Source organism: Astatotilapia calliptera, chromosome 23, assembly GCF_964374335.1.
Source record: "Astatotilapia calliptera chromosome 23, fAstCal68.1, whole genome shotgun sequence".
NCBI classification, from domain to species: domain Eukaryota; kingdom Metazoa; phylum Chordata; class Actinopteri; order Cichliformes; family Cichlidae; genus Astatotilapia; species Astatotilapia calliptera.
Genome location: NC_137443.1, coordinates 46581507 through 46604051, shown reverse-complemented (window position 1 = coordinate 46604051; position 22545 = coordinate 46581507). Strand labels below are relative to the sequence as shown.

Here is a 22545-nt window from a genome sequence, read left to right as displayed (position 1 = left end):
CAAGGCATTATCTGACAGCATGTGAAAGCAAAGATATTTAAAGGTGTTGTGAAAGTGGAGTAAGATGCACCTGCAGCTGAACAACAGAAATCCCACTTTGGCAGGTGTTTCTTTTCTGTGCTGACTTTTTGTGAACATGCATCATCGTTTTCAAGTATAAACTTGTTTGTCTTATTTGTGTTCTGACTGCTATCTTAGCGTTTTGGCAGATATGAGCTCCATGCGTCTTAAGTTATTTATATGTTTTTAATTTGCAAAAGAAGAACAAACATTAACACTTGTCACTTCTTTGCTTTGTAGGTTGAGACAGTTCAAAACTGATAATAACAACGTGGAACATCCCTGTCTTTGTGAATTCTGATAACAGGGAGGAAGAGGATGGTGAAGAGTTTCTGAATGAGAACTGAGAGCGACCTTTCTCCTTCTCGAAACCCTCTGCACTTCTGCAATTGCCCTCGCCAAGGAGGAAGTGGGAGCGCTGACTTCCTGCTGCTAACACAGGTGGGCGGGGATAAGGGGGGGCAGACCCTACTTCATCATGGGTCCCTTTACCCAGAATCCATCGCGTGGATTCAAGCAGCAGAAAGGCAGGAAGTGTGACCCAGGCTTGATAACAGCGGGGGCGGCTATTTCTGAAAACGGCGAGCACAGAGCAGACAAGGAGGTGTCTGTTCTGCTTCCTGTTGGTTGTTTTGTCAGATGTGAGCGGCTGAATGTGTCTTTATGTGTCAAAATGAACTGTTTGTGCTCCGAGGTCACCATACTCAGTGACAGACAGAGAAACCTCTACATGGGCACCGACATGAGTTTGCATGGCAGATTTTGCACTTTCTTCACATTAACACATTTTAGCCACAACGCTTGAGCAGAGGAAGAGCAGCTAAGGTAGCAATGAGTCCTGTCTGTGTTGCAAGGCTTCAAAATGGCGGCCTTGATAACCTCCAGATATTGTTATTCTGCGTTCACGCTGTGCTTTAAAGCCTGCTGCTGACTCCAGATCAGTCTTTGATAAAAACCTGATGTGGAATTTTGGCCTTCGCCGCCCTCTTTCCTTCCTTCCCCCCCCCTTTCCTGGGATGCCAAATAAGGCCAGGTTGCCACATCTGCTGAAACTCGAGGGCTGCTTTGTAGCTGCCTTTCAGAGTCTCCACATGAGACCGAAAGAATGAGACAAAAGGGGAAAAAAAGTTTGGTGTTTGTGCGTTTGCCCTGCTGACTTGATCGCGTTCTTTTACTATGAAAGCCATGACATCATCTGGTTTCTTTTTTCTCCCTCTCCTCTATCGTTCCCTCGTTTAAATTCTCCTGCACTTTTTTTTGCTTTCATATGTTCACTGTTATGTAAGTCTGTCGAGGCAGCCAGGGTGAAATTGTGAACCTTTTTTTTGCCTTGTGCAGACAACATTTCCCCTTTTCCACCCCTGGCCACAGCTGCTGTTTCACGGACTGTCAGAGTGCGCACAATTAACCCAACAGTCTCCACATGTCTTTTCTTGAGCTTATGCGACGAAATAAGATGGCCTAAAATGGTCATTTAGTAAGTCTCCAGAGCTGATGTAAGTGCCTGGATTTAAAGAGGTTATAAGATAGTTTGATGTGTAGAAGGAAGTTGATATGAGAAGCAACTGAGGCTGGCGTGAAGATTGAAGGACTGCATCTTGCTGCTTTGATAGACTTTTGTGCGGAGACACGCCTGTGAGACAACACTGAGACAAAATGTACATTTTCTGTCACGATGCAAATGTGGTGGCGTCAGCAAAAATGAATAAGCTGCGTTATTCCTCCCTGCTTGCAACTATTTCCACCTGATTTTAGTAAAACAAGCCCCGGGCTGGATATCTATACACCATCTTCCTGTCAAGTGTTACTTCCTCAAAGCTGTGTGTGACTGTGTGTGCGTGTTTTTTTACTCTAAAGTTCCCCTTTTGGAATGAGAGAAGCGCCGCGTGTTGCCTCAATGCGAGGAAGTGAGACGCAATGTTGTGGTTTACCTCAGCTCAACCAAGTAGCTCAGCACTCAGTTCAAAGCCAAGGAGATTAAAAGGAGCATGACCTGCACTCTGTCTTCAGATGTCGCCTCCTCCCCCTGCTCGGTGTGTTATTGTACCAGTCTCATTGTAAGAGCAGCTTTCATCCCCTGAATAGATTTTTATCTGCAGACAAGATTCGCCTCCTCCGTTTGACACGTCTTCATATCACACTACACATTCCACACCTTCAGCAGTGCAGAGGTTAACTATTCGTAGAACTGACAGGACTGAAGGAGACACGACTTTCAGACAGGCAGTCATCAAATGCGTGAGTTGGAGGAGTCCAGATTTAAGGGTGTGTGCTTGGAGAGGTTTGTTTGACCTGTGCACAGCAAGCCTTTACGCCTTTATCTTCAATTTGGTGAAACGCACTCTGGGCTCTTGACTAGAATTAAAGTGGCTGAACCTGAAATTGGAGGTTAACTTGGGACAAAAATGCCATTATCTGTCTGAACTAAAAGTACAGTCCTGACTGGATTTGTTTGGTGCTTCCAAATATACAGGCATGAACACAGCTCTGCAAAATTGTGCTGATGTCATCAGGTATCTTCAAGCTCACATGAATTTCCCATAAAGTTTCCAGTTTCATCACGTGTGGATGAATGTTCATTACCTGCGTGTGAATGCCTTTGGTGACTTTTTTAACATTATGAGCAGGTATCATCACGGTTTTCTGCTAAACCAAAACAAGTTTTAGTTCCTGAATCTAACCACGCAGCGGGTGACTAAGAGTCCACATGGGACACGAGTCGAGGTTCAACGAGTCAGTCTTACTGTTTGGTAAGATTGGTTTTGCATATCTGGTGTTACCTGATCCAGTCTTATCACAAAAAAACATCTAAGAAGTTTTCCATTTAGATACCTAGCAGATGATTGGCTGAACCATGTGTCTGTCACCATCTAAGCCTTAAATGTTAGCTTATTCCTTATCTTTGTAATAAGAGCTCACCTTCAAAAAAAAAAAAAATCCTAGCAACATAAAACATGAACTGCAGCCTTATTGGCCAGTAGTTCCTTGTAGAATGCTGATTGGTCCAAACTCACTGTGGTTTGGCAAATGTGTAGGTTGGCGTCTAGCAACATGGATTTCCTTGCAACTGATCTTATAAATACTGTGTTAATTCCGCAATGCTTCATCCCCTCCTGTTTGTTTTCAGCGTCTGTTATTGCTGCAGTCGGTACATCAAAGACATCCACACTTTGCTAACACTACAGTCATGTGACTCTTAGCAGCCTTGGCCCAAATTAGGTCACACAAAAGGACGATGATCCCAAGCAGAGCTGCAAAGATACAACAGAATGTCTGAAAAAGAAAAGAATCAAGGAATTGCAATAACCCAAACTTCAGACCTCAAGTAGAATGAAATGCTGTGGTGGGACCTTACAAGAGCCATGCAGAAACAAATGCCTGCAAACCTCAATCAACTGAAGCAACGTTGTAAAGAACCATAACCCTGAGCCTCCACAGCGATGCGACAGGCCGATAAAGTCATACAGAAAAAGAGTTACTGCGGATAAATTTGGCCGTGCGGCCTTTTGAATTTAGAGATGCGTTTCATGTTCGGTGACCACAGTCACGTCTGTAGCTAACACGAGCTTTCAACATTATGCACTCCACACTGTATGTATGTCCACTTGTTTTGCACAATATCCAACTACCAACCTCTGTATATTTTATATATTTTATTTATTGTTTACTCTATTTAATTTGTAAAATATGTATACACACACACACACACACACACACACACACACACACACACACACACACACACACACACACGTAGAAAAACATATTTAGTATACACATCCAGTAATGCATACACTCTTATATTGCACAGATATTTATTACTCTCAGATTCACAAGGATTCACTCGCCTGTACTGTACCAGTGTACCTGCACATGTGATGTGACAGTAAAAGTGATTTGATTTGAGCTACTAGTCGGTCCGTACTTAGTTAGACTGTTTGACTAAATATTAAAAGTAATGAAACGAGTAAAGGTGCGTTTACTGCTTTCATGTTAACCCTTTTTTTCTCTACGTAGACTGAATGCGGCGAAGTCCAACAACGCAATGATTTTTCAATGTTTTTATTTTTGTTCAATCAGAACTGTAGGTGTGATTCCACTGCTTATAACACGTTTTCTATTCACAGCTTTCTCTCATCTCGAATAAAACAGTTTGTGTTTGTTGTGTGTGTCTGTGTGCATACATACATTTGTGTGTGTGTGTGTGTGTCTGTACATCCCCTTACTGATTACTCAAAGGGAGCGGCGATGACTCCTGCACTCCGTTGGCTGCTGTTGTATTTAACACATGACCAATCAGCAATCTGTAAGAGCATGCATGCGCGTTTGTGTGTGTGAACACAAACACATGAACTCAAAATGTGTGTGTACATTCCCATGGCTTGTGCCCAGGCACAGTCTCACAAGCACACCTCATCCCACACTTTTCCTTTCCCCACTCTTTTCTACCTTCAGCTTTCCATACTCTGTGTCACACTGCGCCTCCCGATCGTGCCTCCAGCAGACAGCTGAAGTGGAGGACAGGCGCCGAGAGGAGGATGTAAGAGGGGAGGGGAGGAATGCATTTAGTAAATCTACAAGGGGGTTTTTGGAGGGTGGTGGTGGTGGGGGCAGCAAAGTGAAGGAGAGCGAGAAAAGGAAGGAGAAAGAAAAGCAAGAATCGAGGAAAAGGGAAAGGTAAAAGAAAGTTAAGGGGTTAAGAAGTGTCCTGTCCACACACACCGCAGGGCTATGAATCTTAACTGTGGGATATCAGGAATTCAGGCTCAATCACCCAACGGAAATCACCAGAGAGGGGAGGGGGAGGGGGAGGCCGGCTAAAAATGTAAAAAAAAAAAAGGACAGAACGTGCACTCTCTGTCCTTTCCTTTTTGAAAAACAATAAATCACAAGTTTGACTGTTGCGTGTATCCCCTACCTTGTGTTAACCTTTTCCCCCTAAAAGCTAAAAGTGCGTATTGGATGAATCATTAATCTCTCGCGGGGGAGAGATTAATGATAGCTCTGTTAAAAAGTAACAGAGCTATCTTGGGACATTTAGACTCCGAGGAGTTTATACCAAAGCTGGTCCCTGAAACAGCTCGATATGTCCTGCCTCTGCTTCATGTCGGGGTGAAAGAAGATATTATGGCTCACACCAGACAAAGGCCTTCTATTGTTCCATTCACACACAAGGCAGCGCCCTCCCAGATAAAGGCACTTTCAGCTGTTATCGTTCACTTTGTCACACCTATTTAAATGTTGTTTACAAAGAGATGTTTAACTGTGTGTGGGGGGCGGTTATGTGCAGGTTTACATTTTATGAGAAAGTGAAAAATCTTTCTGATGTGTGTGCGTGATGATTTGCAAAATTGCTGCAGAAGTCAACGAATCAGAACAGAAATAATTAGCACTGTCAACCTTTTCCAGCATTATTTAATGTTATTTTTTATAGGAACCGTTTATACACACAGTGGGCCGGAGCCAACCTCGTGTGATATTTATATCTAATGACACATTTATATAAATCAAATTAAATTAATGGGAAATTCAAAGCAGAATAAGGAACCCTCCAGTTGTCGCAGCAGGAGGCTGCCCCCCCCCCCGAGTCCTACTGTTAAAAGAGAGTTCTTCCTTCCCACTATTGCCATCTGCTCGCTCATAGGGGGTTGTCTGATTGTTGTTTTTTTCTGTATTACTGTAGGGTCTATACCTTAAAATATGAAGTGGTTTGAGGTGACTGCTGTTAAAATTGAATTGAAAAAATATTTCAAACAAAAAAAACACTGAAATGTAGACACGAAGGGCTTGTGAATGGCAACAAATATTATGTAAAGTCGCCTGATTTCAGTGTCAGTGCCCGTCAGCTGATGTTTTTGCGTTACACTTGGTCATCCTATTACTCAATCATATATAGGACGTGTGGTTTAAGCAAGTATTAGCAGGTTTCTGCTACACTGCAAACCACTTCCACCCCATTTCCTTACTGTCTGCTGCCACTAATGGCTGCCCTTTTCTTTGGGCTCTTGCTCCTGCTCTTGTTGCCCTAAGATGTCCAAATATGAGCACAGAACAACAAATGCTAAAAATAAACCACCAGCAGCACAAGTGAAATTTATTTTAAAATGCTATATAAAATAAACTGTTCTGCCAACTGTGTGAGGTGTAGAAGAACAAGGTTAAGGACGATGTTAGCCAACACTAGATGCTTATTTGTGATTGTTGGTGGGCTTCAGGAGTGACACAGGCGAGCTTAGTTGAGACCTATATGAGCATTTTTTCACGAGTCACCGAAATTGTATTTGTTGGGCAGAGAAGTTTGGTTTCTTTTCTTTTCTCTGCTCAGTTGCAGTTGGACGTCATGTGGTTACCGTGAGTAACATGTGTCATCATCTATCAGACATACTTGCTCTGAATCCCTTAGACTCGTCTTTTGGTGTGTGTCTTAAATTTGAGTGTAATTGATGTCACACGCAGCTGAACCAAAGCAAAGAGCAGGACCTCACACCTGTGCACACTTTGAGCCTCAGACCTCCGCTGTGATCACATTACAAAAGTCCAGTGGATGCTGCACAACTGTGAGCAACGTGGGGAGGATGTGGTTATTTGTAACCCGGGCCCACCGGCTGGTGGATTTCCCATAAGGCAGAGCATGCGTCCAGTTGGTGTGTGTGTGTGTGGGAGAGAGAGGAAGGGGGCGTTCATGGGAAAACAAATGTGATGAATCAATGTGGATAATTATTTGTACAGGGGAGGAAACATATGGTTGAACCCTCAGAGGATCAGAATAGCAAAATCAATGCTAAATTTTTCTCTTTGGTACAAAGGGTTAACAGAGGCAGTTATACAAAAGGAAACAATTTAATGAAACTATTTCAGAGTGCACAGTTTGAGCCCCCAAGTCTGCTTTGAACTGCTATCAAGTGCTGCGTCACATCCCAAGAGACGCTATGAAATTGAGTTGCTTAAAAAAGTACCTTGCACAGCATTGTTTCACCATAATCAAGAAAAGGGTTCGAGTGAGTCTCGTGATTCTGCTTTGACTCTGCTGTTGAGCAAAGCACAAACAAGTCACAATCGTCTGCACTTCCTCATCGCTTCTGATAAAACAGAGGGGTTTTTTCTTAATCAAATGGGAAAATTTTCATGATCAGCAAGAGAAGACATAGCAACTGTGCTCTTAGCGGTTTCATGTTTGGGGAGGCTCATTTCCTGCTTCGGGGTTTGCAGGACTCCAAATAAGCACAAGCTAAAAAAACAACACTTTGTCTATACTTTGCCTCTTTATAACATTTATTAACCCCGCCCCCCCCCCCTTACTCCTGCCCCTCCCACACACACACAAACAGAAGAAAAATCTTTGCAGCGCTTCAGACGAAACAGAATGAACCCTGAGGCAAAACAAACAGAATCCAATCCAGTCATCAGTGATTACCCTCAAGGTAATGACGGATGGGAAGGGTATGATGGGTAGGGTACTGCCACACACACACACACACACACACACACACACACACACACACACACACACACACACGACCTGTCAGGAGCATTAAGCATGGATACAAAATAAGAGTTGACTTTGCTCTCACAGCATAAAAACCCCACAGTCTCTGTCGCATGTGCTTTTACAGAGAGATCACATAAATAAATAAAACACATCATTTTCATCATATTTAATAACATCTGAAAGGCAAAGCACTCTAATTATAGAGCATTACATGATAAAACTCGTTTCACTTTAAACAAATAGGTAACAATAAATATGCTGCTGTTTGTGGTAAAGTTCGCATTTTTTTCCTTTGGAATGTCAAAAATGGGAAGAAAACAAAAAAACATTTCCTTTTCCTCCACCGAAAAGTCCGATCAGACTTCTGCCAAGAAAAAGCAAATATGCGTAGCTCTTCCTGTTTTCTAACCTCCTCTCACCCTGTGAAGAACAAGGTTTATCATTGCACTGACACTCACTCAGCAGCATGTGACTCACGATTGCTTTGAACACTTTTTCACTTTGTTGTCTGTCACACATGCACTTGGCAGCGTTGGGAGTATTTGCAGGTCGTGGTTGCGGGTGCAGGGACTTACCATGTTGTCATGAATGTCTGACCATGAAAAAGCTGATCACTCTAACAAGAAGGCCTTGCTCCTCCTCAGAATTTCTCAAGCTCAGGGCGGGGTAGTGTGTGCGCGTATGTGTGTGCGCTCATGCGTACACGCCATCTAGAAGGCGGGGACAACAAGAGCAGGATGTGATACAGCAGGACTCCACTTCCTCATAGGGCTCAAACCAGCGCAGTGCAGAGAGCGCCACCTCTCGGCGCTCGGCTGTCACAGCAGCTGCGTGCTGGTAAAATTCCATTCCCGCTGATAAGAAAGTGCACAAGTGCAAGCAGGCCGCACTGATATGACTTGATAAGATGCAAGGAGTCTTGTGACTCTTGTGATGGAAATCAGTCGCATGTGTTTGAGGGTTCAAAATTTAGCAGGTTTAATGTATTTAACCACAGAAAGAGGAGTTTTACACGTATCCACTGATGGCTCAGCCGGACCCCACCCATCTCAATCCAAACCTCGGAGGGGGTCAACACTCAGGATCCTTCTGCTTGAGTAAAAGGTTGGAGTTTTAGTTCACAAAATGCACTTAACAAAAGAAAGCTCGCTCACAGAACCTCGAATATCCCACACGGCACATTTCCTCACACGCTCAAAGAAAACTCCTCAAGCCAGAGAAGAAAAGTTAAACATTAACGCTGCTAAAAGCCTCCTGGAAGCTTTAACTTCCATTTGGGGTTTTAAAAGCAGCTCTTTGAACTTGAGAACCAGAAGCTTTTATGCGAAGAGACGCCAAATCAATTTTCCCTTGAGGCCTGCACTGCTATCGGCCCCAGCTGCGTGAATCTTGAAAGCACATTTTAATGTAAGATCAGGAGGGTGATGTCACACCAGCAGTTGCATAATGGCGCCCTGCTCGTCTAATTACATTTCATCTGGGCTTTTGTGTGAATAATAACATATATGGTTTGGCAGGACTATTAAAAGTGCTTCAGTGAATAAAAAGCTCATTTTGATATAAAGGCAGCTCGTGGTTTCTGTTTATCTCTAATTTATGAATGCAATTCACAGTCAAAGGAGTCGTGGAAGGCTTTACAACTTCTGCCACTGCAGCTATCGCCAAATTTGTTGAAACCAGTACCTCAGATGTGAAAATAATACTTCCTACATGGGCAGAAAAATACATATATTCTCAAGTAACTTATAAAGGACTGTACAAAAACATTTGTCCTTATAATTAAGATTTTGAAAACGTAGAGGGTTTTATGATTTGTTTCTTGTGTAAAGGAACGCCTCTTGACATCGTTTATTTTTGTGCTTACCTTTAGCCTTATGTTGCAAGATAAGTCGCTATAATCGTCTCTACAATATCCCCCACACCATTACACCACCAACTGGTGATACAGGCCTGCATGATCCATGCTTTCATGTTATTTACTCCAAATGTGTACTACTATCTGAATGTTGCGTTAGAAATTGAGACAAATCAGTCAACGTTTTTTCAATCTTCTAATGTCCAATTTTTGGTGAGCGTTTGTAAATCGTAGCCTCGGCGACCCTGGGTGTGGTCTTCTGTTACTTCAAGGTTTGATGTGTTGTGCATTCAGATCCTTGCTGATGGCTGAGGTCAGAATGACCAGACTGCTTTGACCTGATCGAAAGGCAACAGTAACTAAAATAACCACTCATTACAACCATCTCAGCATCTCTGAATGTAAAGGTAAAAGAAAAAGGCTACAGCAGCAGCAGACCACACCCGGCGCCACTCCTGCCAGCTAACAGAAAACTGAGTCTAAGATTTTCACAAGTTCACCAAACGTTTCTGCTCCAGCGTTTAGAATTTAGCATAAACAACATCCAGCCTCAGTTCAGGCTGCTGGTGTTGGTGTGACGGTGTAGGGGATATTTTCCTGGCAGGCCTTTCGACCCTTGAGTACCAACTGAGCCTTATTGAAACACCACAGTCTACTTGAGTGTTGCTGCTGACCATGTTCATGCTGTCATGACCACAGTGTACCATCTCCTGCTGGCTGCTTCCAGGATTAAACACTGTGTTACAAATATCCTTCACAGTCATGAGATCCCAGCGTAATGCAGCACCAACGAGATGTGGTTAGACAGAAGATTCACATCACGGAGCCATGTGCAGCCAACAAATGGATGATGCTATCATGTCGATATGGATCAAAAACTCTAAGGAATGTTTCCACCAGCTTGTTGAATCTGTGCAACACAGAACTGAGGCTGTTCTGAAGCCAAAAGAGGGTCCAAACCAGTCCTAGCGGTGAGTTTACATTTGGTCTTCTTTGCTCACCATGAAAAGCACGAACTCCTTTTCGTTATATTATTTTAGTAGTTAGTATGAGTGTGTTCGAGTGAGTCAGTGCTGCATGTTTGGAAACAAAAAATGATGATGAATATGCCGTGCTGTTGGGAAAAAGGGAATAAAGCAGCAAAATAGGCAAACTGTCTAAAAAACAAACACAGACTAAATCAGCCTCCCTCATCACGTCAGCAATTTCCGTACACTCCATAAATCCCTAAAGGTATTATTGAATTGTTTTGTCAATATTCAGATATGCTCCCATTCAGACAACATCCAATTAATACATAATCAACCTTTCAGCCATGCAATTAAGCCTCCATTTTTCTCTCATTCACGTCACCGTCGATGGTGTGATTACATCAAACCATGTTCCAGGTTTCCACGAAATACTAACAACTACGTGCGAACGGATACGTCCGCTGGAACGTTTCTGGTCTTAGCTCCACAACCATGAATTATCCTAAACACTCAATCATCTTCTTCCATCACAACATGTAATTGCAGCACAGCTGAAAGACTTGCCTCATCTTGTCACGAGATGTGTTCCACTAAATTCCTGTCTGCAGGTCATTTGGCTGCTTGGATGCGAGGATTACACGTTTCTGCACGCCGAACCAAATATCTTTCATCTCGATCTCAGGGGCTGAAAAGAAGGAACACAAGGCTATAATAATAGCCATTAATGCAACACACATTTGAAATCGAACACTTTGTCTGGACAACACCCTCAGCTCCTCGTGTGGTTTAGCGCAGGTTCATCCACATTTGTTATTGTGGGAAAAACAGGAAAGAGGCGTTAAAATAGACAGAAGTTTGGCCATGGGAGTAACCTGCAAAATCCAAAAGCACACACCTAAATCCTCACATAAAGCACTAATCCCACAGTACATTTGAGATAAATCACAGACTGACAGCACAGCTGGAAGGCTCTGCTGGGATACTTTCAGATTAAACAGGCCACAGTGTACTCAAAGGATGATTCGGGGATTCAGGGTCACTTTCATTGCAAAGAGGTTTCATTTATAATATTGCATCAATCCCTGTTTTTAGGGGAAAAAGATTGCATACATACATATACATATAGTTCCATTTTAAGAAACTGATGGGAAACTACCTGCACTACCCTCTCTTTGTGAGGCTACAGCTCCATCTAGAGGTGAATGCTGGCATTTTTCTCCCGTGAAGACACATTCAACATGGCTGCTCCCGTGTAGACGTTTGCTAGGTTCACTGTTAGCAGGAAGAAACTGCAAACCATGAAGGAACTCAGGTAAACACGTGCAAAAGTCTATTTTAATGTGTTTCTAAGTGGTACATACTGCTGTGCTTTCAGGAGAGCACTGCTTCATTTTGCAGTGAGGGGCAAACATCACCACATTAAGAAAAAAACATTCATTGTTTCATCTTTGCTTTTGTGTCTTTGCAGCCACGATGGATCCAAAGGAGATGCTCCGCTGTGCTCTTCAGATAGAGAAATTCAGTGCAGACAGAAGCTATGGGAACATCATGACCCTCCTTGGTGACCTCCAGAAGTCTCACGTCACAGCGGAACAGCTGGAAACAACGGACATCGTCAAAGTGCTCTACAGGCTCCTGAGAACCTGCAATGATGACAGCGTGAAGAAGACAGTCAAGAGCTTGCTGTCCAAGTGGAAGAGACAGTACACGAAGGACAGGCAAGGGGTGAAGTGCACAGAGGAGAGTGAGGATCCTGAGCTCCCTGCCGGTGTTTCTTTACCAAAAGAGGCCGTGGGTGGTGCGGTTGTTGCCCAAACATGTGATGGTGGAGAGGGGAATGCTGCAGGAGAACAGTCATCTATGCAGGCTAAACCTGGACCCAAAGCTCATACTTCTGCTTCATCTCCAGATAACGTGAGGACCAAATGCGTGCAGCTCCTCCTTGCTGCCCTCTGCCCCTCTGCCCCCGATCAGCACAAGGCTGCTGAGTTGGCGCGAGACATCGAGCGGCACGTCCACGAACTTCATAAACACAACCAGGTCAAATATAAAGCCTGTGTGAGGAGCAAGGTGGCCAACTTGAGGAATCCCAAAAGCGGCCACCTGCATCAGGGCCTCCTGAGCGGCTCCCTGTCCCCCGAGGCCTTCGCCCGCATGTCTGCGGAGGATATGGCCAGCGCAGAGCTGCGGCAGCTGAGGGAGGAGTACTCCTCCCAGGGCGTGAGTGAGAGGCAGCTTCCTCAAGGGATAGAGGGGACGCGGACGGAGAAGATTCGCTGCAAAAGATGCGGGGGGTCCGACTGTAGGGTGACGCAGGTGTCCAGAGGGGTTCTGTTCTTGCCTGCGTGGGTGAGGCAGGGCGGCCCAGACGAGGATGCAATGACCTTTGTGACCTGCAGCCGGTGTGGCCAGCAGTGGTACCACAGCAGCTGGGTCTGCCTCTGAATCCACATGGATAACATACATGACTCAGCAGCTAAGAGCAGGCTAACTGATAATGAAAATAACAGATTTTTAACAGTCATGCTGTGTAGAACTTTCATTAATGATTTACTTTCTTATTTTTGACGTCTATGGAGTTAAAAATGTTCAGAAATCTGGAACATGACCTTCTTAGATTCCTAGCTCAGATACTCAGTGTTGCTAGTTTTGAAATAATACATTTTGAAGGCTTTTCTTTACACATTTACATAATACATTGACTTAAACTGCCATTGTTGCAGATGAATCACCAGCCATTTAGTTGATTGGTTGTTTCAGCTGTTCTGCCCGCTGTAAAATTGCACCCCTAGTACATCATTTGGTATTATAAAGGCTTTCCTGTGACCAGTTACATGATTTGAGTGTCATAAACTCAGCTCTGAAACAGGAGGATTGGTCACATGGGATGCAGAGTGGAAACTTGTGGTTTAAACCAGATTTTTCCCACAGGATTTGTGCTTTGTCTTTCATGAAGTGACCACTCAAACCCACAGCTGAAAGCATAAACTGTATCTTTACTGGCTGAAATGCCAAGTCATTGCAGTCTCCGACTGAAACCATGGGTTTTCAAGAAGCAGCTGTCGTCATCTTCTTCCCGCTGAATCATTTCCTGTGTCTCTACTCTCTGTAATAGCCCTTCGTTTTATTTCTACTTACAGTAGCTCATTTAACTGCTTTTACTGGCCGCTCTCTCTTACATTACTGATCTAAAGATCCATTAATGCCTTGACCACTGGCGGGGAATTCTTTAAAACATGCCTCTGCTCTACAGTATCCCATTCATTTGTGGCAAACTGAATCCAGCAGATGAGACATGTGACCCCCGAAGTACTCTGAGCATGTGAGCCAGTAATCTGCCCTCCCCAGCAGCCGGAGGGGCGGATATCCCGTGGTGCTCCAGCCAGCGTGGCACAATGACTCACATACACGTCACTGTGATGTCACATGAAGCAGTCTTTATGTGTGTGTGAAGATATTACAGAGAAAATCACTTATTTTTATCCTCAGCTGTTCTTCCTGCGTCATTATTTATGTCACGTCCTGGCCCACTGCAGCTTTTCTGATCTTTGCAGCAGACTCATTCCAGGATGGCCGAAGGTAAAATGGCCAAATATGAAAAAACAAACAAACCATATCTTTCCAGTAAGTGTTTGGTGTCTCAACACTGGTGCATTTGTCTGTAATCCATCTCCTCTCACGTGCTCCTTATCTTTTTAGTAGATAAGGAGCATTTTAGTGGCGTGGCCTGTCAGATTGATGCTCTGCAGCCACATACAGCTGTGGTGAGGAGTTTACATCTGCTCATCAAGGGCATGGCTGTGATGCTAGTTTTGGGCTTTTAATGGTTTCTTTGAGCTGTTTTGTTTTAAGGGTGGAACGATTGTATGGAATCCATTTTTAATTACTCTAAAGAACAGTCATGTGCTGCAGGTTCTACAACGTCTTAACAAAGCTAAGGCCTATTAGCTCCTCATTAGGGATTATGATTGGGTGCAGCAGGGAGTTTATCTTTGCAGCATAAAAAGGATTTGTTTGACAGCACTCATTGGACTGACTCAGAATACTCAGAACAACTGGAAAATTCAAGGAACTCACTGAAGAGACTTGTAGATTTACATAAGTTGGAGTGGCAGCTGTTGGCGAGATAGTTAGGACTGCTGTCTTGTAGCAAGAAGGTCTTGGGTTTGAATCAACCATTTTTCTGTGTAGAGTTTGCATGTTCTCCCCAAGTCTGCTTGGATTCTCTCCGGTTACTCCGGCTTCCTCCCACAGTCCAGTTAGTGGGGTTAGGTTAGCTGATGAGTCTAAATTGCACGTAAGTGTGAATGTGAGTGTGAATGGTTGTCTGTCTCTCTGTGTTAGCCCTGCGACAGACTGGCAACCTGTCCAGGGTGTACCCCGCCTCTATCCTATGGTAACTGGGATAGGTTTCAGCCCTCCTGGTTCCCTGAATTGGTTAAAAGGAAGGAAGGAAGAGGATGGATACGCAAGTTGGGAAGGTCTCTTGGAGCCATTTCTAAGCAACTGCAGATTCCATAATTGTCAGTTCAAACAATTGTACAGATGTGTCACCATTGGAAAAAGAACCAGAATGTCAGATTTGTTAGGATGAAATTGGTTAGGATATTCCAGAACAGCCCAGGAACCACCAAGGCTCAAGCCTGAAATGGACTGGAAAATCCTGGAACACCAGTGTCACTGTCCAAGGTAAAGTGAGTTCTATCCCCTGGTCCAAAGTTGACACTGTTAAGGTCAAATGAAATTTAACAGTTGCTCACATGGACAAGCCGATGATGTATGTTTTGGTGGTGGTAGCATCATGTTCTTGGGCTGATTTGCTGCCAGTGGTTCTGTATACAGCACAAGGTGGATGCAATAATGAAGAAGGAGGATTATTACCTCCAAATTCTTCAAGTAAACCTCAAATTGGAACTTGGACACAGTCGGGTGTTTCAGCAGGACAATAATCCCAAACACACATCAAGTTTATCAAATTTCGCTTTGAAATTGATAGAGCAGGCTAACATTAATCTTAGGTATTCTCAAAGTCCTGACCTCAGTCCTAAAAATGTGTGGACTATGACTAAAAGCCAGTGCTGTGCAAAGAAACCAACCAATTTAAATGAACTCCACTCCTCTGGGAAGAATCATTAATAAAATATACAGAATTATACCCAAAGATTGTTAATGGCTATGAAAAGCATCTGGTTGAAGTACAACTGGCAAAGCAACAACCAAATATGAGTGTGTGTGTTTATACTTTTGACCCTGTGTGGCTTAGAGAAAATCCAAAATAAATTTGAACTTTTGCACCCAGTTTTAGTTTTCTAAACTCATCAAACATGTGTGTAGTACAATCATTCAACAGCCCCACGAATAATTAAAAGCCCAGAATGGCCATGTGACTCATGAAGAGTGTATGTAAACTTCTTACCACAGCTGTACCTCCTTTCCTTCTCGTACATATTTGCAAAACATTAGTCTGAGCTCTTTACTTCTGCAGACGAATAAACCTACAGAGGTGCATAAATGTTTAATATTTGCACTTGTTGTTGTAGTGCAGGAGGGACGGTGTTGCAGTTTGTGGATTATGATCCCTTCAAACGATTCATATCTGCTTAAAACCTCTTAATACAAACATGTCATAGTGGTGGTTTGTAGAGGCCTGAAGTAGTAAACGTGTATTTAACGAAACAAAAACAAGACAAAAATCTTAATATAATTCAATAAAACTGTGAAATCTTTGATTTTGTTATACTTTCTGTCATTTTCTGGCTTATTCTGGAACACTTTGGAGGATCGCAGTGTCTATTTCAAACCTACACACACACACACACACACACACACACACACACACACACACACACACACACACACACACACACACACTGCCAACTGTATATTTCACTTTCATTTCTTCACAGTGAGAAACTCACACTAGACTGTGGATGCGTCGGTTTGATCCAGGAACGCGCCTGGTGACGGGAGGCGTGACAGCCCCTGCCGGGTCATATGAGCGTCATCCGCAGCTGCGGGGCCAGAGAGCAGCGGCAGGGACACCGCAGCGCCATGTCACCGGCTATCAGCAGCGGCCCATCGGGGAAAACGGGAGGAATTTAACCGCTAGAATCCAGCACCGATTGGCACATCGACAGGTACGGTTACCGAAAGGCGAAAAGTTCAATTTCAACCGCGAAAATACCAACTTTCTGTGGGTTTAATTGGATTAGGAAAGTCGGGAATGTGCAACTACCAGCGCGCCCATTATCGGACAGCAACAGTTTTACGAGAGGCTTCCATTATCGGACAAGCTCAGACTTCTCTTTAAAAGGATTTGTCTCCAGATTTTGACGTCGACTAAATACGCGTAACAATAATAACATTTTCATACGTCATGTGCGCCGATTCTGCAGTGATGAACACCTAATTTGAAAGCAAACTTAGAGTGTATGGCTGTTTCATCGAGGTGTTTCCTTTAACTGTTTAATGCTGTTTTGTCAGCAAGTGGTACAAATGACAACATTATTCATCATCATCATCATAATAATAATAATAATAATAATAATAATAATAATAATAATAATAATAATAATAATAAAGAAACTATGAAAAACATAAGCGTTACTCGAGGTTTCCTGCGTGTCCGAAAATGGATCTAGTGCGTGTTTGCCAGCTGGAAAGCCCCAGAATGCTGACTCTGTGCTGTCATTATAATGTAGTAACTTATAGTGCAAACGCTTCCTGTGCCTCTCACGGCGACGTTTACAGCCTACACACAGCCAGCTGTCTGAGAGGGCTTAACTGGTATCACATGTGGCTGCAGCTGTTTCAGCTCTTCGTGTTGTTTACGGATATAATACTGTCAATTATTAGCTCTCCCTCAGCTGAGGTGTGTCACCTGAACGGCCTGTGCTGCCGTGACTCACGGCTGATGATTACCCTGCTGACTGAGCATAATGGATGCTGCTTTGATTTGAAGATGCAGGATACAAGGTTGTTTTATTTTGAAGGCTCAGAAGTGCAACATTGGGAGGAAACGCACATTTTCATGGAGGAAAAATAAAGATGCGCACACACACAGACACACACAGACGCATAGCAGCCCTCTCTTCAAATTGTATCCTGCTGAATGAAGCACATGACTCTTGAGTGAGTGACTGTGTGTGTGTGTGGGTTCTTTCCCGTTTCTTTTTTCTGCTGCATTGCTGCTTTTAGAACTGTCACAGGTTCTTTGAGCAGCTCTGTGCTTAAAGTTTTAATTGCAAAGACATTATTTGCCCCACTTTGGTCCTTCAGCCTATTTTTCAGTCAGAGGTGACTCTGCAACTCAAACTTTCCTATGGAGCGGTGGGTTTAGTCCGTTCTTCCCCTAAACTGTTGCAGACAGCACGTGATTTTTACATGTAGGACATATTATATAACAATGCTCAGAAACGTGTCTGAGCAATAACTTAAAGTCACAGTCATGGTTATTTAGAGCCGTTAGCAAGCACCGTCACCTGGAAGCAGCATCATGGACATGTGGAACAGCAGCATGGGCTGTTTTGGTTCCTTTACTTCACCCCCGTGTGTGGAGAAGGCAGAAGTCATAATAGACTTTGTAGTGAAGTGAAACTGAGCGTTAAACCAGTCAAAACCACCCACTTTTTCCACTTTATGTGTCTCACGTGTGCTTTATGAAATCTTAAATGTTTCTCTTTGCTCCTTCCTCCTCTGCTGTGTCCCCTGTTGTGTTCATGCCGCCTTTTCTGTGTCTCTGTCGTCTCTGCAGTGGTTGAACTACCATATTTGTTCTCTTGACAGTCAAAGGATCAAAATCCTGCAGAAAACTACAAATGATAATTAGTGTACTTTTAGAATAATCAAACAAAATGGTAGCATTGTAAAAAGGATTTGAGGACAGACTGTATTACGCTGAAGGAGTGTTTCAGCCACTGAAACCCACTGCATGCATGACATCAAACGTAGAACATAAGGATTGGTACCTGTGTGAGTAATGCGGCGGTGCAGTTTCACCGTGGCTGTGATAGATGAGGTGATGGTGTTCGTGTGACAAAGCCGTTAGAGTGCCCACGTTTGCCTCAGAGATGATCCTGAAGACTGTTATCCTGAAGGTGCATGAAAAGTATGCCAGTGTGTGGGACAGGATTACATTTGCACTTAAATCCTCATTAGGCTGTTTTTTGTCTTTGCCGCTGAGCCTTCGTGGGTTAAACCCTTGGCCACTTCACGATCTGCGACTCTCTGTCTGTCTTACAGGCAGCTGATGCTGAAGTGATCGATGTGCAGAAGTAACGGTGAGGAAAACTCTCTTGTGAATGACTCAGCAGTCCTGTGATCATGTCCATGTGATGTTTAGCAGGGGTCATTTCATGCACAACATTGTGCACATGGTATAGTAGCAAGTGTATTTGTTGCATAGAGTAATGAGGGGGCTGTGGTGGTTTAATAGGATTAGCTAGTCTACTGACTTGAATCAGATGTTCACGTGGTCCAAGTTGGAAATCATGCAAATAATACTTGAAGGCCACAAAAGAACTTGGAGAAGTTTTAATGATCCATTTTCTTCCACTTCTCCAATTCAGGGTTGTGGTAGGAGTCTGCTCCAGCTGTGATACGCAGGCAGGTTGTCAGTCTGTCACAGATCAAACCACTGTCATGATCATATCCACAGCTACAGCCAGTTTAGAGTCACCAGTTAGTCTAACGTGATTGTTTTGGGACTGTGGGAGGAAGCCACAGTGCTGAGAGAGAACCCACACAGAAAGGCCACAGAGGATGGATTTGGACCTTCCTTTGTTGTGACCGTGCAACCCACAGTTCATCTGATCTCAAAGTATTTGTAAAGCAACGTGTCAATGTGTGGAAGATGCTCATACAGAAAAACAAAGAAAGCAAATGTGACAAATTTTCCTTCTCCTTTGGTTCAGCTGCTGTTTCCAGCTCATATGTGCATCGATTTATCGACGATATTCTCTTATTTGCAGGATTGATAGTGTTGAATCCAACAGCAATGCACACCCCAGGGTTCGGCTTTCTCTTTAGTAATTTATGAGTAACCCAAGTTTTTTTGTGTGAGATTCACCTTTTGTTCTTTAATAATTGAACTGCAAGTTTATTTCCTCGATTATTTAAAGAACTCTTGATTAGAAAACTGTAAACGTGCAGTGCCTGTTAGCATTTTTCACATATGACTTCTTTTACATCTAAATTTCACAAAACTCGAATCTATGATGGGCAGCCAATCAGAACAAGAGGACACAGAAGATGAACTGAGAGGCTGCTCCAAGCCCCTATATCAGATAAATGAGGATTATTCTGAACGCTGAAATCATGCAAAGCTACTTTAGTAGAATCCAAGAATAACAATATGAAATCATTTCAATAGTTCCTGTTTAAACATAAATTGTGCAGCTAAAAATGGGAATTAATGTCACTGGGAGTATTGTTTAGCACAAGGTCACTAACTGGAAGTGTTTTGAACCTTGCAGCGTGTTGTGGAGCAAACAACCACACCCTGCAGGTAGCCTCATCCTTCCTCATTCTCATGCTTCCTCATAATTCTTACCTTTATTTACTGTTTAGCTGAATGGCTTCTTGAACACAATGTTTCTGAAGCGCATTCAATAACATACTTTTGTACTTATGACCTTAAATGAAGGTATTTTGCCTCCGCCTGCTGTTGGAGCTACATTGTGTACCCCACTTTTGCACATATATACTGGTAGAGTACTAATACTGCAGTGCAGAGCCGAACGAATTCGTCTGTTTGTCTCGTTTTTATATCATTGTGCAGTGCTGTGAAAGTTTCTCTAGGAAAATGGGGCGTTTTACTGAATTGATGCAAACATACATGTGATTACAGTAGATGAGGCACAAACAGAGCATGTGCAATTCCAACCAGCTTGAGGGTGAATATTTGGTATGACCACCTTCATTCATCATATTACCATGAACATTTGGAACTTAAGTAAAATAAATAGATCTGTTTTTCTTTTCTTTTGTTTGAACATTTCCATATTTAAAACAATTCTTTGAGTTGATCGTGACTTTTTTCCTCTGCAGGTCAAACTGCTTCCTTCATCGTTCGGCCGTCCCGTGCGGTCTCCTTGCTCAGAGTAGTCAGTCCAAAGCACCAGGCTTCATGATGTCCAAATCCGCTCTCTTAAAGGTGATCCTTCTGGGGGACGGTGGCGTGGGCAAATCGTCACTCATGAACCGATACGTCACCAACAAGTTCGACTCGCACCTCTTCCACACCATAGGCGTGGAGTTCCTGAACAAAGAGCTGGAGGTGGACGGGCGCCGCGTCACCCTGCAGATCTGGGACACGGCGGGTCAGGAGCGTTTCCGCAGCCTCCGCACGCCGTTCTACCGCGGCTCCGACTGCTGCCTGCTCACCTTCAGCCTGGACGATGGACAGAGTTTCCAAAACCTGGCGAACTGGAAGAAGGAGTTTACTTACTATGCTGACATAAAGGACCCCGACAGCTTCCCCTTTGTGGTGCTGGGAAACAAACTGGATATCCCTGAGCGTCAGGTGTCTGGGGAGGACGCTCGAAAGTGGTGTCGCGAAAACGGCGGACACCCGTACTTTGAGACGAGCGCCAGGGACGCTACGAATGTAGCGTCGGCCTTTGAGGAGGCAGTGCGTCGCATTCAGATGACAGATGACAGAGATGGTCACCTCATCAGCACTGACACCAACACGGTGGACTTGCAGAGGAAGAGTCAGGCTCAGAACAGCTGCTGCTGAGCTCAGCCTTCAGTGTGTGACAGGAAGTGAGCGAGCAGGAGATCATGTGATACTCCTGCAGAGGGCACACAGGGAGTGTGTTTTCTGCAGAAAATGGGAACTGGCGGTGGCTCAGCAGCTCCTCCACAACGCAGCCTGTGACGTCCTCGGCTGGAGTCTTGATGCAAATCAGCAGTTTTGTGCAGTTATTCATGATTTCTACACGTTATGATGTCGGTTACATTCAGTCTCTCACAGAAACAAATTGAATCATTAACATTTCTCATTTGGATGTTTCGATTTATAAATTGTGAATAACTCAAATGGGGTTTTCAATTTATTAAAAAAAACAAAGAAAACAAGCTAAATTGTGTCACCTCTAAACCACTAAACACAGGATTTCCACCAGTTGGTGTTTCAGACTCGCTGATGGTTTTTATGTCACTGATGGAGCTGCGTCTGGAAGCCACAGAAAGTCCTTTACGATTGTTTTTGCACACCGAAGCAGACGCTGCGCTCAATATGAAGGAGTAAAACCTAAGCTACAAAATGGCTTTTACAGCAGTTTAATACTAATTATCCTTAAACAGACCTGCGAGTTAGATGCATACCTCTCAGAAAACAACCTAAATTTAAAGCTAGTAATGTTTTTGTCTTAGAAACACACGACACACCTTCTTTTCCATCTATATAAACACATAAATGGATGTAAACTAAATGATATTATTTTCTATTTTGGCAGCGTCATAATGCCAAACCAGATATTTTCAAAATGTTGCTAGCTGGAGTTAATGTTTTGTGTTTATTAGTATTTATTCATCAGCTATTGTAATGCTTAAATTACTGTAATTATGGCTAAAGGAGTTTGTGTTTTTTAAACTGATAATAAAACAGAACCCAAAACTGGAGAAACACCTGGTATCTGTACGGTTCACTTGTGTTGCAGTACCATTTTAATCCACGAGGTGGTGCTCCTGTGTCAGAAAATGGTGAGATCGTTCCAGCGTCACACTATTCTTCCTGTATGTTAGCATTAGACCTCAGATGTGTTAGAAATTAGGCTGACTGTTAGGAGAGCTCTCCTTGGACTCTAAATAATATCCATTAAATAATAAAAAATGTTTTGCAGCAATTTTGTTAGAACATGAGTGAAAACACCCGTGTGGGCAGACTGAGTTTGTGTGGCGTCTTTCAGTTTCTTTATAGTCTGGAACTGTAGGTGTTCAGTAGTTTCACAGCTCAAATATTTAGAACCACATGCTTGCCTGAAAAAAAATGATCATATCTGCTAATTTCCTTTGGCATTCTGAGAAAGAAACATCTACTTTTCTCTCCCCGTGACACAGACGGTGGCAGCAGCATACAATTATCTCAGCTGGAATTACCTGTGATTTCAGAAATGACTTGTTCTTTTTGTCCTGCTGGCAAAGCTGCCAAGCTCATGAGTCGTGTA

At 43.4% G+C, this 22545-nt stretch overlaps 2 protein-coding genes and 1 long non-coding RNA gene across 7 annotated transcripts; 2 read left to right on the top strand and 1 right to left on the bottom strand.

The window, feature by feature from the left end:
* The first annotated feature begins 360 nt into the window (after window positions 1-360).
* tceanc (transcription elongation factor A N-terminal and central domain containing) lies at window positions 361-13863 on the top strand. Of its 4 annotated transcripts, none has more exons than XM_080296839.1 (2): window positions 361-501; window positions 11844-13863. In XM_080296839.1, exon 2 carries the CDS (start codon window positions 11849-11851, stop codon window positions 12818-12820), a length of 972 nt encoding a protein of 323 aa, XP_080152965.1. In that variant the 5' UTR covers window positions 361-501; window positions 11844-11848; the 3' UTR covers window positions 12821-13863. The 4 variants fall into 4 exon arrangements, 3 of the variants coding, with proteins under 3 accessions (XP_080152965.1, XP_080152964.1, XP_080152963.1); XR_013905003.1 differs by lacking the exon at window positions 11844-13863 and adding an exon at window positions 4516-4652 and having other exon boundaries at window positions 377-501; XM_080296838.1 differs by lacking the exon at window positions 361-501 and adding an exon at window positions 10237-10375.
* LOC145424055 (uncharacterized) lies at window positions 7701-8338 on the bottom strand. Its single transcript, XR_013905005.1, has 2 exons — window positions 8125-8338; window positions 7701-7969 (listed from the first exon to the last, which is right to left on the bottom strand). It is a non-coding gene; the product is annotated as an uncharacterized LOC145424055 (long non-coding RNA).
* Window positions 13864-16284: 2421 nt separating the features above from the next.
* Window positions 16285-22004, top strand: LOC145424054 (ras-related protein Rab-9A-like). 2 transcript variants are annotated; one of them, XM_080296843.1, is made up of 3 exons: window positions 16383-16512; window positions 18617-18654; window positions 20423-22004. In XM_080296843.1, the coding sequence occupies exon 3, from the start codon at window positions 20502-20504 to the stop codon at window positions 21111-21113; it is 612 nt and encodes a 203-aa protein (XP_080152969.1). In that variant the 5' UTR covers window positions 16383-16512; window positions 18617-18654; window positions 20423-20501; the 3' UTR covers window positions 21114-22004. The 2 variants fall into 2 exon arrangements, with proteins under 2 accessions (XP_080152970.1, XP_080152969.1); XM_080296844.1 differs by lacking the exon at window positions 18617-18654 and having other exon boundaries at window positions 16285-16512.
* Window positions 22005-22545: the final 541 nt, after the last annotated feature.

Bases quoted from the DNA above. Each gene is read 5' to 3' on its own strand.
- LOC145424054 (XM_080296844.1), top strand. From the start codon at position 20,502: ATGATGTCCAAATCCGCTCTCTTAAAGGTGATCCTTCTGGGGGACGGT.
- tceanc (XM_080296839.1), top strand. From the start codon at position 11,849: ATGGATCCAAAGGAGATGCTCCGCTGTGCTCTTCAGATAGAGAAATTC.